The sequence below is a fragment of the Quercus robur genome, chromosome 1 (assembly GCF_932294415.1).
Source record: "Quercus robur chromosome 1, dhQueRobu3.1, whole genome shotgun sequence".
Taxonomy (NCBI): domain Eukaryota; kingdom Viridiplantae; phylum Streptophyta; class Magnoliopsida; order Fagales; family Fagaceae; genus Quercus; species Quercus robur.
The window spans coordinates 2,777,091-2,795,837 of NC_065534.1; the positions used below are offsets into that span (position 1 = coordinate 2,777,091).

Genomic DNA, 18,747 nt, shown 5'->3' on the forward strand with positions numbered 1-18,747 from the left:
AATCCTAAATAATGTCAAAAAGTTGTTAATTCACTACATAAAATAGTTTAATGTTGGTCAAGTATTCAAACTTTCCTTTGCAAACATATATAATTGAGATGCCATGAAAGAATCATGGTATTACATCGTTTCCAAGCAAGGAAATTTGGGTCTAAAACTGTTAAAACAGGTTTTGGAATAATGGACTCGTTGATGAAACTAATCTTGTTCTTGGCTGTGAGCGTCATTATCATGGATTGACTCATATGTTTTGTAATTCTCACCAATGAGAGGCTGAGAAACAAGTGCCAAACCAGAATTATTATTGGAGTGGTGCAAGAAAAAGGGGTTAAATGGACCCGAATCTGGTTGTCCTACCAGGAACATCAGACCCAAAAAATAAAAGATGCTAAAATTTTCCAGAGATTGTGATGCTCTGATACCAAGTGAGTCTTAGAAAACTGCAAACTCCGCATTGCATTTGAACATATGATTTATATAAGGGAGGTTACCATGAGCAAAGGTAAAGTATCTTAGATTATATAGGCAATTGCTAAGTAAAGGAAATAAAAACAAAATTAATGAATGCGGTACATGAGCTTCAATTCTAATTTTTATCCTCATAAATTTTCCATTAAAAAATAAACTCAAACATTTTCTTACTTTTTTGTTCGCGGTGAAGTCCATCAGAGAGGTTTTACAATTCGGCAGACCCTCCACCTGAATAATGGAATTACAAGTGGCACATTCATAGGCCACTTCATTGCAAAATTTACCACACTTGTCACATGAGTCCTGGTCCATAGTCTTACGAGCAAGAGTGAGGGGATGTTGGTGGTTGTCGGATGTGTAAGTGCTTCCAAACTTGATGTTTCGGCAATCTCGATACTTGCTATTTAAGAACTTTCCAAATATACATTTGAGGTGAGCAGGAAAACTACATTCATCACAGTAATAGAACCAAAACTTTGAATCTCGTTCTTCCTCACAAATATCACAATAATATTCACCTGAATTATCTTCAGCAGAATATCGTAAGGAAAAAAGATGCTCATGTTGTCTATGTTTTACTGTGAGTGGCAGCGAAGCACATCCAAAATCTAGAGTAAATTCACATTCAGTACAATGAAATATTCTCATTTTATAATTACAAGCACTACACTTATCCAATGTTATACTGGAGAGAATGAGGGAATGCTCGTGGCCGACATGAGTAAGCTTTTCTGGGATCAAACTACATGAAACATCAAGTTCAAACCTGCCGCATATGCTGCACTCATAGGTAAAGCCATTAGTAAAAAGTTCACAAACATCACAACGAGCAAGCATAGGTCTCCTTGATATTATGGTGAGTGTGTGCATGTGAAGTGGATGTTGCTTTTTATTGGGTAATTCTACACAGGATTTGTGTAGAAAGAAAGAACACTGAGCACACTTGTAAAACGGAGGGAAGATAGGTCGTCACTACAAAACGCGGGGGCCTTGGGCCGCGTTTTTTAAGCCGCGGCCATAGAAAATGCGGCCCAAGGTGCGGCTAAAGCCCCGTTTTCAAAAATGCGGCCCAAGGCGAACCTTAAGGTCGCGTTTTATACGCGGGGCCATAGACAGGTTCTGAGGCCGCGTTTTTTTGAGATAAAAACGCGGCCTAAGGACCTCCGCATTTTATTTTTTCTGAAACTTTTTTTTTTTTTTTTTTTTGGTCTTCTTTTACTGTGGCCGCATTTTTAAAATGCGGCCCAAGGTTGAGCCTAAAGCCCCGTTTTAAAAAACGCGGCTTCACAGAACCTTAAGGTCGCGTTTTGTACGCGGGGCCATAGACAGGTTCTGAGGCCGCGTTTTTTTAGATAAAAACGCGGCCTAGGGACTGGTCCTGAAGCCGCGCGTTGAAAACGCGGCTCTAATTTTGTTTTGAGGCCGCGTTTTCTTGAGATAGAAACGCGGCCTAAGGACTGGTTCTGAAGCCGCGTGTTAAAAACGCGGCTCTAGTTCTGGATGGGGCCACGTTTTTGAAACGGGGCTTCAGATTTCCCCTATAGCCGCATGTTTAAAATGCGGCTTTAGGGGAAGTATAAATACCAATGAGAAACTCTCCAACCCATCTACTCTCCAACCCATCAGATTTCAAGCGCTCCATCCGATCTACGCTCCATCCGATCTACGATCTGACCCCTCATCACCTCCGTCCGATCTGACCCCTCATACGCTCCATCCGATCTACTCTCCATACGCTCCATCCGATCTGACCCCTCATCACCCTCCATCTCCGACCTCAACCCTCACCCTTCATCCGATCTCAACCCTCACCCTCCATCCGATCTCAACCTCTTTGTCCGTCACCCTCCATCCGATCTAAATTTCACCTAGTTTTTTTTTAATATTTTTTCTTTCTTCAGAGAAACCCATAAAAAAACTCCGCTGACCCCGACGCCGAGAGACCAGCCCAGCGCCGACGACCCCAACGCTGACAAGGCCGAACTCTCATACCCATCGGCGACCCATACCCAACGCCGCCGAGCCCATCGCCGACAAAGCGTATGTACTCTCTCTCTCTCTCTAGTGTGAGATTTGTAGAACATGTTGGTGGCTTTCATAGTATAACATTAACATATTAATTTGCAACATACTGCATGTTTTCCCTAGCTCCATCAAGTTCAAAAAAATTATGAAATTATTTATTAGTTTTAATTTTCATTGAGATTCAGAACATTAAATTCATTATTATAGTGCTTAAAGGAATAATATATAGCATAGTAGAGATTTAAATTTAACACTACAGATGGTAATAGTTTTTTTTTTTTTTTTTTTTGAGATAAGATGATAATAGTTTTGGATTTTTTTTTGTTTTTTTGAGAAACACACACACATATATAGGGGAAGGGGGATGAGATAGGGGAGATTATATATATATATATATATATATATATATCATAAATATGGGAGTTTTTCTTATTAATTGCAAAACTTTGCTATAAAATTGATAATAGGTGAATTTTATTATATTAAAGATTGTCAAGGTGCCTAAATTAACATAAATTTACACTGGTTACTCGCCCATCCTTTTGTACATTTCCTAATCTTAAAAGTGCTGTGTGGTGGCCAAAAAATTGTTTTGTGTTAAATTTTAAGACGAGTGAGAGGACCCGTGCTCATCTTAGAATCAGAGAGACAGAAACACCCCACAGACACAGACACAGACACACAGCAGTTGCACTCCTCCAAAAAACTTCTTTTTAAAAGAATAATATCTGCTGAATTAGGCTAAACTTTGTATATGTTTGATCAGATTTTAAGTTATGGACCCCAATTCATGTGCAATTTAGAGCTTTTGTAACTTTGTTACTTAGAAATCTTGTGTGAGTCATTGATTTATGATTTAAATATAAAGTCCGACTTTATCTCTGTTTGTTTTACATACTTTTTTTGGAATTTGGACTATATGAGTAATTCGTTTACCTTTGTCATTATAGTGAGAGGATGATTATATGCTAATGACACTACATTTGCTAACTTTAAGAGTAATTTGTGTATTAATTTACTAAAAATGGAAAATAAAAGACTAAGTAACTTGTTTTAATGGATATTAACTAGTTCATAGTAATTTGTGATATAATATTATCTGTTTGCTTTTCTGTAGTTACTGCCTTTTCAAATTTTCTTTTTGATCTTGGAGTTTATTTTAAGTATATTTTAAAGGTGAATTCTACAGTGTAAAGTATTACTCATTCAGAGACATAATGGTTTTTTTACCTTACCTTTATATGTTTTCCATTTTTGTCTTTGCGTGAATACCTTGCATTTCATGTGTTAGACATAAGAAAATTATCCTGGGTCTAGAATTTTTCCCATTAATTAAGTATTTCCTTCCTATTATATATTATTCCAATCATATATTTTCATTTGCTTGGGACTGAACAGTACACATTGCACCAGTTCTCTTTCCTGTTTGGTTTGTTTGGTTCATTATGAACTAGAAGTAAATGTGGATATCATAATGACGATGCTGCTTTAGACTTTAGCATGATAAGTAGTTGTGATGTCACCATCGTTTGTTGCCAATGAAAGAGCATTAGATGCATGTCCTTTTCAAACCACATTACTGCTTGTGGCATTTCTGCAGTGTGTGGACAAACTTGCAATTGCATGCATTCATGAACGCGCATGATGTACCTGCTTCCGCTGTTATCCTTGTATGGATATGTTTTCAGCTTTGAATTTCAATAGACCCTTATCCAACCTTGTTATCTGTTTTTATCATATTGCAACTTAGTGTCACAGGTTTTGTCTAGATTTTTTGCAGGAATAGATGCAAAATTCTTTAGTCACTGCTTAGATTCGTTGATGACTTATAATGCACTACTTTAGTGCTTGCATAATACTTTTTGTTATTAAACTAATCGGAGAAATTCATTCTGCCTTATGCTCGATTTGCTATTTGTTTATCTTTGTCTCCCTCAGTGTATGCCTTACCGTATGAACTATACATTGTATTGAGTATCTTTACAATTGTTTATTAATTCTTTTTTATCTTGATGTTTTTTTAATTTTACACCTTTTTCATATATAATTTAGCCATAATGTCATTTTGTGCTTACTAGGATGGTTGTTGTCGGATGTTTATTTGGCTTCTGATGATACTTTATTCCTTGAGATGCTATGGTGTGTTGCTTGAGATTCTATGGGTGTATGCGACTGAAACCTTTTGGCTGTGATCCAGCATACAAATGTTGACTAATCTGGATTAAACAAAGGTGTCCATATTCAATGCTTGCTTGGATTTCTTTTCACCTCACATGCTGTCCGCTTTTGATGTCTGAAAATTGAATTATAATAACAGGGATTTTGTCATGTGGATTGCATTATATCTCAGCAATGCTTATAATGTTATTGGACTAGATTTGTGGCATTCAATGCTTGCTTGGAATTTCTGTTTTAATTAAGAATAGGCCCTACCTTTCTTGCTTTATTAGACGCAGTGCACACCTATGTCCATGCATGTTTATTTTAAGATTATTGGATAGTTGCATGTAGGATAACTCCGAAAAACATATATTCTCTTCCTAATACAGAAATACACACAATTTGACAAAATTTAAAGTTTTACAAGAAAGATGCATTAGCAAGCTTTATTCTTCTTAGTCTATCATTCCTACCTTGACTAGTCTGTTCAGATCCATAGCCGATCCCAAATTTTGCTACTAAGGCTTGTTGTTGTTTGTAAAATTCCATGCTGGCAGTAGGTTTGAGTAACAAAACAATCTCCAACACCACCCCCCCCCCTCCTCCCTTGTGAATGAGGAAAATAAAGGGCATTGAGGAATTATCTAATATAGCCTGTCAATGGTTCTTAATTTTTGGGTGTGTCCCTAGTTCCCCAAAGTAGTGCAGGTACGATACCCATTCATAGATCTTAACTAAAAAAAACTTTTTTTATTTCATGCATCTTCATGAACTCATTAGGTTGTTGTATAGTCAATTTTAAATCTGAACTTTGTTGAGGAGTGACTTGTTGCATTTAATCTAACTTTTACGACTGTAAGAAAGAAGGAAGTTTAAAGTGTTTTGCTGAATTTTGATCATATGATAGTTAATCCTAATAAACAGTGAGAATTTATTGTATGCTAATCAACATATAGCTAGGAGAATTTCATTCCTTCTTCCCCTCATTTTTCTGATATTTGAGTTAGCATTTTCTGTCATGAATGATTTCTCTGCATTAAGCTTTTCTACTGGGTTCTCATGCTTATTTTGTTTCACAAATACAAGTAAACATAAACTTCCGTAAAATATGGTAGTTTTGACCATCAGTTCCATGTTGAATTGAGGACTTGTAAATGACACATGTTCATGGTTTGGTAAATAATGCAATGATTTCATCTTTGAATTGTTTTCAAGAGCCACTACGAACAGCAAGAAAAATTGGTTTTCAAATATAAGTTTGGAGCATAAATTTGCAAGAAGATTCCAAGAATTCAAAACTTGGCAACTTTTCTAGCATTCTTTGTATTGTTCTTATATGCAAAGGTTCACAGCCTTCCTTTTTCTTTGCTGGTTGTTAGGTTTCACCCAAGACAGAAGAAACTGAGTTAATGGCTGCATGCACTTAGCATTTGAGTGTGCATTTGTAATGCTTATATGTCCCGTAACTCCTGTGTGCATCTATGACATTGCGCATTAATTCTAGCACATTTGATGTTGGGAACATGTTTTTTATTTATTTATAAAATGTTAGGAACATGTTAATTGAACTAGGAATCCAATTTCAGCCATGTCTTGAAATGTCAAAGATGGATGACCTAATTGGATTGATTCATTTTCTAGTCTTCCTTGCATTCCACTAAGAGGATCTGTATTTCATCTACTAGAATCCATTAGTTTTGATGGAAGTGTTTATTAAAGTCACATCATCACTATAATAATCGTGGCAGGACTTAATCATTGAAATTCTGAAATATGCAAGGAAGCGTCTGAATAAATGATTGAATAAATTTAGAGGTTTCTATGCAGCACAAAATCATGGAGTCATGCAAATAGTCTATCTCAGCAGATGTTGATGTTGCTGAAATTTATAAGAACTCTAACTGGCCAGCCATACATTAAAAATCATTAATTTTTGGTTTGTTAATATGACCTTTTGGTTTACCCAGGAAATTTAAAAATTCTTTGCAGCAGTGTTTTTTTGGCAGAGTAAGGAGAAAATGCTTTGACATGATTCATAGTGGCATATGCATATAAGTTTCTAACATAGGCAAACCAAGTTACAGTTATATAAGTCTCATTATATATGCAACAGTTACAACTTCTTATATAAAACTTTTCATGTTCTTTAATATGAATTATTTCTTAATTTCAGGTGCAAACAGTAAACAAGCCGTGTGAAAATTTCATCCAGACTGGGCATCAAAAATTGACATTCGCTACCAGGTTGAAGCTGAACCATAATTTATGCTTATTTCCCGTACAAAGAGAAATATTTTGCAACTTCATGTCACTAAATAGTATGCTGATGGAATGATTTTTATTTTGTTTGGGAGGTCTGAATTTTCTCTGGATATTTAGTTGTCTTTTGTTGTTAAAGTACATGATTTTATGTTAGGGATGGACCTAGTAGGGGGATCGGACCCTCCCCCGGCCCAAATTTTGTTTTTGTTTTCGTAGGTATATTTTATGTTATTAATAGTTGGGCCCCTCCCTTCCACAACCTTGGCCCCTGTTAGCCAGCCCCGCCCAGACAACCTATAGGACCCTTTTCAACTTTTTGACGCAAGGGAGAGCAAGGTGATCAAAGAGAGGAGATTGGAGAGGGAAGAGAGTAGAGAGTAGAGACATGAAGCAGAGGGAAGAGAGAGAGAGAGTGTGAGGGAATATAAATCAATATATAGAAAAATAGAGGGTCCACCTACGTGAATAAAAAAATAATAAAATTTTTTCCAACACGCTACTATGCGGTTTTATTTATAGAACCACATTGTTGCGTGTTGGAAAAATATTTGAGATTTGAAACACCCATGGAACAATGATTTTGGTGTTTGTTTTCCAAATACCAAAAATTTGGCATTTGGCATTTGCCGTTCTTTTCTAGAGCATTCACAATTGGCCATGCAAATGGCATATGTAAGCAAATTTTACCATTAAAGTACTAAAAAGGCCCCAGCATTTGGCCTTGTATTGGTCTAGTATCCTAAAAAAATAATAATATTTTTTGTTGTTGGCATGGGGGAGAAGGGAGAGAGAGAGATTGACTTATATTATTTTATTAGATAGTATATATTAATTTAATGAGTGGAATAGGAAAATAAAAATTGAGATGTTGAGGGTGTTGTAAAATAGTATGATGTAATTAATAAAGTACCTTTTTGAGATGGTAAAATAGAATAAAATAGGAATTCAAGATGTGAATGCCCTAATAGGAACAATTGGTACTTGAGCTCTTATCTTTTCAATATTAACCAAGTCTGGCGATAAATTATCATCATCAACCAACAATTCTTTTGGACTCGAGTTCCACTATCCAAATCAACAACTTCTACACCTGTTTCAGCTCCCTCACAGACATCTTCCCTATCTTTACCGCACAAATCTACTAGATCATCCCAATTTGCAATTACTTTCCAATGAAAACTTCTAGCTTTTTCATGGGACTATCAAGCATGAAAACAAAAGACTATGATAGTTCAAAAAAAATTTTTTTTTGGGGTATTAGGGATCATATATACGAACTAACTAGTAGCACTCAAAGCTGCAACATTACAAAGTCTTACAAAGTTTTGTACAAATTTGACGAAGGCAAATCCAGGAATGCCATTTTATTATTAAACATAATGCAATTACATAATAATATAAACATTGTTTAATGCCCACAAATGAATACAAAAACAATATCAAAATCCACTTTCTTCTTTAGCATGAGTTTGAAATTATTCCCCTGAGTTTGCTCTAAATTATGCAGTAACTTGAGTATTGGTGTACCGTTTCTGTTTTAACATAAGTCTGTAATTGTTATGTACTATTTATTTTCACGAGCATCCATCACATCTAATAGAGGCAGCTAATTGAAGGGATCTTGCCCCTTTTAGCTGCTTCAGCCTCTCCTCTTTCTTTTATATATACATCTTCTGCATTGTAGGTACACTGAGAAAAATTTTAGAGACCGAGAGCAAATAGATATAGAAATGGATAAGAAATTAGATGTTCACAATATCGCAAAAATACTTATCATAAATATGATTAAAAAATATGATTAAACAATATCGTAAAAAATACACATATATAAGACTATCTTTAATCATTTAATCTTCATAACATTATAACAGATAACGCTGTGAAAATTTGGGATTGATTCACCTATCAATTCCATTTCGAGATAGTTTTAAATTAAAATTCTATTTGAGCACACCACTGGAAATATAGTTTGACCATACTTGCTACTCCAAATAATTCAAGTCAAGACGTTTGATTTTCCCCCCTCATCACCCAAGTAGATTAATTAAGATTTTAAGAATATAATTACATACAAGTCCTAGAAAAGCCCAAAATTGAAAAGGATGAAATCAATCTAAAAGCATTAGCACTATCATGCAATATCCAAGACAGCCACTTGTAATAAGCACTATGACAAGCAAATATACAACAAAAGATCATTAAATAGAACAACTCATCATCATCAAGAATATACCTTCTTTTCTTGTTACAAAAGACACATGGGAACTTAAAATTTAAACATTTTATACTAAGACAATACAAAATCAATAATAATAATAATAATAATAAATACTTGCAAGAAAAAAAAACCTAAATTGATGGAGTCCTTCATAGAAATAAAAAATCTTATCTTGAAATTTTTTGCTCATTCAACAAAATTATAAATAGACCATTTATAAAAAAGATTTAAAAAAAAAAAACCTGTATTTCTTTACCAACCATGCACTCAAGTAGAAAAAAAGTGTTGTTTTTTTTTTTTTTTTTTACTCCAACAATTTATTATTCAAAACATGTTCTGACTGTCCAAAAGAATAACAAAATAAAATTATGGTAGACCAAGAGAGATTATAGGCGTCTTTGTTTTTCGTAGAAGCAAATATAGGCGACTTCGACAAAAAAATAATTAATAATTATAATATTATGATATTCAAATCTTGTAGTATTAATCCATTAAATGCATCAAGCTACAATAGTAAATAGTCTCACAAAATTCTACACCAAAGTAAAATGCAGAGCAACAAACAAAGAAAAACAAGATAAAGAATTCGTGAGTTTTGTCTAAATTGTTCAATATCCATTTACATTCCAGATATTATACGTAAATGCAAACCATTAATTTGAGGTATCATAATTTGTGCGAGGGTATGAAGGAACATATTAAAGTTGAAATCAAGAAGATCTTAATGTTTGTGATTAACCCCAAGTTAGTACCCCTTAAGCCCCCATTTGCTTTTCTATGACAGAAAGCATTAGTAAACTAAAGTCCACAACATTCTAATAAACTAATGGTAATTTCACGACAGATGGGACCCCCCTTTTTCTGGTCTGAATTGTAAGTATTAGAAAACTATAGGCCACAACATTCGAATAACCTAAACAGAATTTCACAATAGATGAATAAAAATGAAATGCATAGATACTCCTTATCAGCCAAGTAATTGAGCATCATGGTATTATAGACTTAATAATTATTAAGTTTTTAATAATTATTACAATTACATGAATTTGGTATTTGTTTTCATATTTTGTAAACACTTATGCTTAACTACTTTTACAACTTATCACATTGAGTTAGTCTAGGACAAGTGTTATATGTTCTAAGAAAATAGCCGCATACTTGGGTATGTCTGTTCTTAACAAATGGTTGGAAGAAAAGGAGTATATTTTTTACCTTGCCTTATTGGGAGGATCACAAGTTGCGACACAATCTTGATGTGATGCATATAGAGAAGAATGTGATGGACAATATACTAAGCACACTGTTGAACTTGAAGGATAAAACGAAGGATAATTACAAGGCACGCCTTGACTTGGCGGACATGGGGATAAGGAGTGAACTCCACCTACAACGAAAAAGTGATGACCAGTATACCATACCAGCTGCATGTTTTCATATGACTTCATCGGAGATAGATGGTTTCTTGCAAGTTTTGAAGGATGTAACAGTGCCTGATGGGTACGCTTCCAATATCTCACGGCGTGTGAATATGAAAGAACGCAAGATTTCTGGTTTGAAGAGTCATGATAATCACATATTGATGCAGCAACTTTTTCCCATCGCATTACGTGGGTCTTTGCCATCTCATGTTAGTAGGCCTTTGATAAAGTTAGCTTGCTTCTTTAGAGAAATTTGTTCCAAAACCCTTACGGTTTCAGATATTGTGACTAGTGAGGCAGAGATTGCAGTGACATTGTGTGACTTGGAAAAGATATTTCCTCCATCCTTCTTTACAGTGATGGTACATTTGGTCATGCACTTAGCTGCTGAAGCTAAGATTGGTGGTCCAGTGCACTACCGTTGGATGTATCCCATTGAGAGGTAAGATGTGTGTAATATTATTGATCAACTTCTAGTTTCATGTGCGTGTTCGAATTACCATTGCCAATCATTAATCTTATCATTCCTTTATAGGTACCTCTCACGTCTTAAGTCTTACGTACGAAATAGAGCTGCTCCGGAAGGGTCTATTGCTGAAGGATACATAGTAGAGGAGTGCTTAACATTCTGTTCACGGTATATGGAAGGAGTGGAAACTATATTCACTCGACCCACCAGGATGATTGAGGAGTCAACGGGGGTGGTTTCGATCATGACATTAAACAATAAAGAGTGGACCCAAGCCCATCGCTACGTTTTATTCAATTCTGAAAACATCAATCGCTTTCGTGAGTAAGTATTACATATACAAATATAATTGCACGTCAATCCAATGTACGTAAGGTCTATTAACCCTAATACAATTGCCTGCACAGGATGCACAAAAGATTGATAAAGGATGAACTTCGAAAAGGCCACAATCGTAACGTTTCTGATGCCATTATATATAAGCACCACATGGAGAAGTTTTGTACTTGGTTTGGGGGTCACGTACGTATGACATTTTCAACTTATTAAACTTGTAACACTGTCTCAACCATGATTAACTGTACTGATATGAATTATTTTATTTTGGCCAACTGATGTTAGGTGATGTCCCTCACTGGTGCTGATAAGGAAAGGGAGGGAGTTAGTGATACCCTTGTTGCATTGTCCAAATGGCCGTATATTTATGTAAAGCGGTTCAAGCATTATGTAATAAATGGCTTAAAATTTAGGAGTGTAAATGATGAGGCAAATAGGAAAACGCAGAATAGTGGAGTTAGTGTGGCTACTGATGGGGGCAATACTTACTATGGTATTTTAAGTGATATAACTGAGTTGAATTATTCTGACAATATCAAACATGTGTTATTCAAGTGTAAATGGGTTCATGACCAACATAGGAGAGGATATAGGACTGATGAATTTGAGTTTCCTATGGTAAACTTTACACACTTCATACATGGTGGGGATAAAATGATAGATGAACCATACGTTTTGGCATCTCAAGCTACACAAGTTTTTTATGTGGAAGATAAAAGGCACAAAGATTGGTATGCTGTTGTCAAAACTAAAGCTAGGGACGTGTTTGATGCTGGTGTTGGTCCCCAACGTGAGGAGGATGACATATATAGTTTTTCTGAAAATATTCCCTACAATATAAGTAGTAATGAGGTTGTGAGTGACAACCTTCGTTGGGCTCGGGATGATCTAGAGGGAATGACAATTGATGCCTCCATCATTGCTGAAAGAGATCTTCATGGAGTAAACAATGAAGATGAGTTTATTGACGATGAGTCTGACAATGAAGACGACAACAAGGATGAGTACACCGAGGATGAGTAGTGTAATAATTTAGTAGTGTATTATGTGTTTGGATGTTACAGTTGTTAATGAAAACGTATTCATTCATGAATTAGTTGGAATGCCTCTGTGTAATATTTGTTGAATTTGTTAATTCCTCTTCATATTGTTAATTCCTTTAATTTTTACTTATGATGTATCCAATTCCTTCCCCTCTTCGCTATTGGATTTGAAATTCATTTCTTATGAACTTGGATATATGATCGTGTGGTGTTAGGGTTTCTTTTCGTTGTGGTTGTAGTGTTTGGCAAATAGAAGCTCTTAAACTTGGATAGGGTAGTTTATATATTGTTAGATATTAAAATAAGTTATTTTACCCAAATATTGATATGGCTAGGACTGAAACCATTATTCCGAAACTAGGTTTATATCATACCATATAGATTCGAACCAACTATCATGTTAATAAATAGGTATGGTTAGGATCGAAACTAGTATTCCAAAACTAGGCTTAGGTCATACCATATTGATTTGAATCAACTATCACGATAAGAAGTAAGTATGGGGAGCTAATCCACTCGAGCCTAGTCCTAGTTCAAAAAGGAACACCTGTACAAGTGAATATACCTACCCCTCCAAATATACACACTCAAATCACCTTCGTTTTGTACACCAATGCAATACATTGTTTGAGCTTAGCGTGTCTAATAATCGAGTTTCAGCTTGTGATTAGATTTGTCTTGTGATTAGATTAGCCCTAAGGTTTTTTGTAGGGGGGTTATTAGCCCTAAGGTCTTTTTTTAGGGGGATTATCATCATAACTATAGGGTAGTTTGATCATAATTATGTCGCACTTATTTATAATGTCATTTTTGAAATTTGGATCAAATGATGTTGATATTGCCAATTGCGTTCTTCAAATGCAGATATAGATTGATAGTGATGGTAACCAGCAAGACTATATATTAAAGAACCCGTGTATTAGGCAATTTGCTTCGCACTAACCTCCCCTCCAATCAGCCAAGACTATGCCTATTGGCTAGAAATACCTTTTTTGTCTCCATTTTCCGTGAAACACCCTATCTCTTCGGCATCTTTGGAATGCCCTATCATTTCTCTCTCTTTACCAAGTCTGATATTAGAAAATAATCATGGCTTGTTTTTGTAAATGTTTTTTGTTTTACCTAACCAACTTTATAATATGCCAATCCAAACTTTATCTTTTTTTTCTTTGGATAATTAGATTGATTAGGAAAGAGATTTGAATCTTAAATGTCTTATTTGAAAACACTAATTGAGTTATGAGACTCTTGACAATTTTAATTGAACTTAAAACTGAGAGATATAAATCAATTTGAACCGAGCCAAGTATACATGTGTAAGTTCTTAAAGTTCGGCTGATCAAGCTTAAATTTTTCTGTCACGAATTATCTATGAATCTGATTACAGGAAAGTGAAATAGGCATGTCTTGCCAGGTTAGGTCATATAGCCTTAATTCAAATTGGGTATGTACTAAAACATGATCCCACTCCTCCATATTATTGTAAAAACAATTTCTGAACAATTACAGTACTCTCAATAAACAACATGCCAGTATTAGACATTTATAGGATCATAGTGGTCAGACTTTCGGTATGGGTTAGTTTAGTATGAATGCTTTTGATTAGAGTGCCTTTTCCATTTGTGGCCTACTGTTCACAATTTTGCCATAAATGGAGGATTTTTTTTTATTTTTTATTTTTTTCAGTTTACCAATTGAAAACCGTAATAAAGAAAAATCAACAACCAAAACCTCACCCGTTCATTAAGTAATTAGCTGTATCTAGGGACACCAGTACTCACTGCTAGCTAGGACCATATGACAAAAGCTTATATAATTTTTTTTTAATTTTTTTTTGACAAGAAAAGCTTATATAATTTTAATGTAATAATGGCATGAGGTAAGCTGATTACATCACCATCCTTAACTTGTTCTTTGATATTTATGGGCCCATTTTATTGTGTCCTTCATTAAGTCATTACCCCAATTATGTTGCATGAAACATTCCACCCTTTCTCCAAGTTTGATGGTGGATAGAAAACTAGTACTATAGCTGAACGAGTCCTGAATATCTTATTATTAGATATTTTTGAACGTTGAAACCCCTATAGAAAGGGACATTCTAACCGAAGACATAAGCTGCATACATACAGACAGAAGACAGACAGACCCTACACAAAAAAGATGGAACCACAGTGGGTGGAGACTAGAGAAGAAGAGAGAAACCTTTCTTTCTTCCCAAACATCATTAAAATTGAAAACCCATTTATCATATGTCAAAACACTTGATTTTTTGTACCTCAGTTGCTTATAACATGCAGTACAAGCTAACTGTCTAAACCCACCAACACAAAAAAGGTGTCATTAAAAACATAGACGTCAAAAGCAAATTAAAATTTTTCTTTTTCTTTTTCTTTTTCTTATTGTATTTATTTACATGAGTTGTAGCAGATTGTAAATATACCAAAGTCTAGCTTTTTATTGGTTCATTTATGGGGGTTTTAAAATCATCTTTAATATCTTACCTTCATGATCTTAATTACCATAGGTCCTAACCCAGCTCAATTCTAACAAAAATTGCGACATTTAATATAAAGTTTTCTTCTGGCTATCTTGGTGCACGAAACGTGTATATGGTTGAATTATTGTAAAGGGTGTCAGAACCCAAAAATGTTTAACTTACATTTTATGCAATTGATTGTTGTCTATAGTTAACACTTTTTTTGTTTTGTAAAGTTGTTAGACGCAGGAATGGGTAAGAAACGCCGATTGCCAGTTGTAGAAGTCGGCGAAGGACCCTCGAGTTCACGACAGAGAGGGGAGGAGCTGCAAGCCGCCCATACTAGTGATGCTGGGTCACAACCCACAGGTAGTTTACATATCTTGAAATGTAACGTTTGATATTTATTACTGTTGTAACTAATTTTTCGGTCGTTTGCTGCAGGAAAGGAGAGGGACCATCCATTGACAATTGTGCAAGTTGGCCAAGGTTCATCACGCTCACGAGACATCATGCAGGAGGAGTTAAGGGCCGCCTATGATGCTGAGCACGCAAGATGGGAGGAAGGAGATGATTATGATGATGATGAGACACAGCCGCCTTCTGCAGGTAGTTATTCGTACAGTGCAAATTATTCTTAGGGTAACACTTTTATGTTTGCTGTTAATGACTAAACATCTATATCTTTAACCTTATGTTTATATGGTTTCAATTTTTTAGTAGTTTTGACTTGATACATACTTTAATTATTCAAGTAAAATGAAATTTACTAATTGAATGAATTAAAATTCACACAATGATCCAAAAATTTAAAATGTATAAATAAGATTAACAATTTTTTTATCTCTTTTGGTTCACTAAAGTTCCTTTTTTTTTTGTAATAAAAAAAAATTCAATAGGAGAAGTTAAAGATTTTGAGACATGAAGAATTTCAAACATTACTACCTCTTCCCCATCTTGCAATTGTAATAAGATACATGATATAGCTCCCTTCTTCGAATGCGTTAAATGATGTCTCATGCTTCCTTGCGCTCTTGTGCATTAGAAATTTCAATGATTTTTAAGATTGAGTCATCTAACTGCACTTTCAGAGAAACTATGTCAGTGCTGTAAAGTAAAACCTAGAAGTTTGATGATAATGTGTAAAGTTCAAACCGTCCAAAATTCTGCTGGTTGATGAATTGGTGATGCAATTTGAAGAAAATCAATTGCTTTTAACAGAGCATCAACAACCATGAGTTCTATTGCCTAACAAAGGATCATTGTCAAATTTAATTCATTAAGTGTTCAAATACAGATTAAAGACATCTATGCTGGAACTACTATTTTTAAGTTCCACATTAACAAATGTAGTTGGGATTTCATGACCCAACTATTCAATTCTTGGATTATAACATTAGTATTCCAAACAACCTAAAGCATAGTTTCTGGCAGCAACCACAAACTTATATTGGCATGAGAAGAGAACCTACCTTATAGCCTTAAACACCTGCCAATACTCTCCCATGAAAATGAAGACAATTGAACCTTTCATTTTTAATTGAGGAGACTCAAAGCAAAGAAGCAGACAACTAAGATAGCTTAGCTCAGTTGTACATCTCCACAAGAAGAAGATATAGGGTCAACTATAAATATATATATATATAATAGAAATTCATTAATTATTACAAACAACTGTACATTGGAGGCATTAAGACTTGTGCTGATTATCAAAAATTAAACTGCAATATTTGTGCAGAGTGCACATCAGAAATCTAAGTCATACGCTTAAAAAACTATTCCATAATTATGTTCATTATAATATTTTTCAACAAGCTAATAAAACCTATAAGCATATGTAAATGAGTTGATGTGCTGTAGCAAATTTTAGAGTTCCTAACACAATTCTTGTTTCATTAACTCCAAATACAAATACAAATCTCCCTCTTCCCTCACTAAGCTTGAGAAAACTCTTAATTTTATTTTTCATTTTATCATTAAAAATTTCTGAAAATATATTTTAAACTACTGCTCTTACTGCATTTTAATTAACTTTTCCCTTCTGTTTCTAAGAAAAAAAAAAAAACACACTTTTCCCTTGTAAAAATGTGCAGTTTGCACAGTATAGAAATCAGTTTTTAATTTTATGATGGATATATTTAGATCTAAACAAAAGAACACAATTAATGTTGGGGGGACATTACCTTATGTAATGGTAAAGTCACGGGGTGGTCACAGGGGCGGCACCAAGTGAAGATTAGGGGGTTGAAAACTTTAAATAAACCATCTGAGCTGGCCAAAAAAGAAAAAGAAAAAGAAAAAAAGTATAAGAGCTAAATAAATAAAAAAGAATTATGTATAATATTTTTAAAATATTTTTTTGACCCTTTGAAATAAAATTTTGAACTCCTGATCCCAAACTTTTTAAATTGAACAGATAAAATGAGCTTAAATATGATTATCTAGACAATATCTTAGCATTTTTAAACATTAAATGCAAAAAGCCCAACAAGAAAGTAGAAAATTTGTTGACCTTAAAATTCAAGAAAATTTTCTGTATGGTTCTCTGCTTTTGAATTTCTTATTTCCTTCTTTGTATTCTGCTTTCATGTCTTGGTATTTAGCTTATGCTTCTGCTCCATTTATCTTTCATTTTTTTTTTTTTTATGCTCTGTTGATGCTGTTTTCAAATGGGTTTTCTGGTTGGTTTGTATGAAGGGATTTTTCTTGGTATCTGATGGAGTTTTCAGTGTTGGGTTTACAGTGGCTATTTTTGGGTCTTCCTGAGAATTGTTAAGGTTTTGACAGTGGGGTTTTGGCTGTAGGTCCAGTGGGATTTTTCTTGGCTTATTCTAGGATATTTGTAGTGAGAGTTTTGGAGGATTTGCTGGGTTATTTTCAGTGGGGGTTGAGATTGTCAATTTTGGGGTTGATTTTATGGGTTAAAACAGGGATATTTATGGTTCTATTTGGGTTTGCAAGGGCATTGTTTTTGGGTATAATATGTGGTGTTCTTGGCTGGGAATTTGGGTGTTTCTCTATAAAGTTTGTAGGGGTTTAAAGCTGGGTTTTTGGTTGGATTTCTATATGATTGAGGGATTCTTGCAGGTTTTGTTTGTGAGAAGGTTTTTTTGTGTATTTTTTGGGTTTTGATAGTTTTTGTAGTGTGTCTGGGAGTTTGGGTGTTTCTCTGTGGAGAGGGTAGAGACGTGTGTGAAAAATATTGAGGAAACTTGATTTGCATGGGAGGCCTTACTTATTTTTTAGTAAAAGATGGTGAGGTCGCGTGGGATGGGAGATCGCTTTTTCTTTGGCATTTGGCTAGCTTGCAATTTGTTGAGGGTATGGAAAATATTTGGTTGTGCATGGAACCAAATTGGCTATGCAAACTTGGGGGTAAGGACAAAATTTGTTACATCTTCTCCTAGATGGGTTCTAGAAGAAGTGAGATTTAGGGAAATGATCCAATTAAGTACCACCACTTGACATAATTAGGGACCAAATCAATTTCAAATGTGCACTTCTTTAAGCAATTAATAAAAAGCAAGTAATACTAAGGAATTGGACTTGTTCCTCGGAAAAGTAAATGAATTTCTAAGGAACACAAACTCCAATAAAATTGGACTCAATAAATATAGTGGCACACATTTCATGCAAAATCAAGTAATACTAAGAAGGGAAATCGTAATGAGTGTCCTTAAGTAAATTTTACTAAACTTCTTTGGAGTTTGGGTTCATATCAACTAAGTTCAACACTTTTAAAAACAACTAATTCGGTCTCTAAAGGATATTTTTATTCCTAACTCCATTTAGCACAGTTACTTTTATCTCATATTTTGTTCACTGTGGATGTGTAACGTCCTTGTCATCAGAGAAAAAACAAAAAG

The 18,747-nt window shown here is 34.6% G+C and overlaps 1 protein-coding gene across 11 annotated transcripts in view; it reads right to left on the minus strand.

Annotated features, from left to right (window-relative positions):
• LOC126715792 (uncharacterized) overlaps nt 1-18,747 on the minus strand; it is a 65,016-nt gene that overhangs the window by 612 nt on the left and 45,657 nt on the right. For 7 of the 11 annotated variants that reach the window (XM_050416636.1, XM_050416629.1, XM_050416590.1 and 4 more), the window contains one exon: nt 171-699. The exons of 1 other annotated variant lie outside the window; for it this stretch is intronic. In XM_050416636.1, the coding sequence (XP_050272593.1) occupies nt 433-699 (267 nt within the window). In that variant the 3' untranslated portion in view covers nt 171-432. Of the gene's footprint in view, nt 1-170; nt 990-18,747 lie in introns of those variants that run through there. 3 more of the 11 variants (XM_050416662.1, XM_050416654.1, XM_050416596.1) reach the window with 3 other exon arrangements.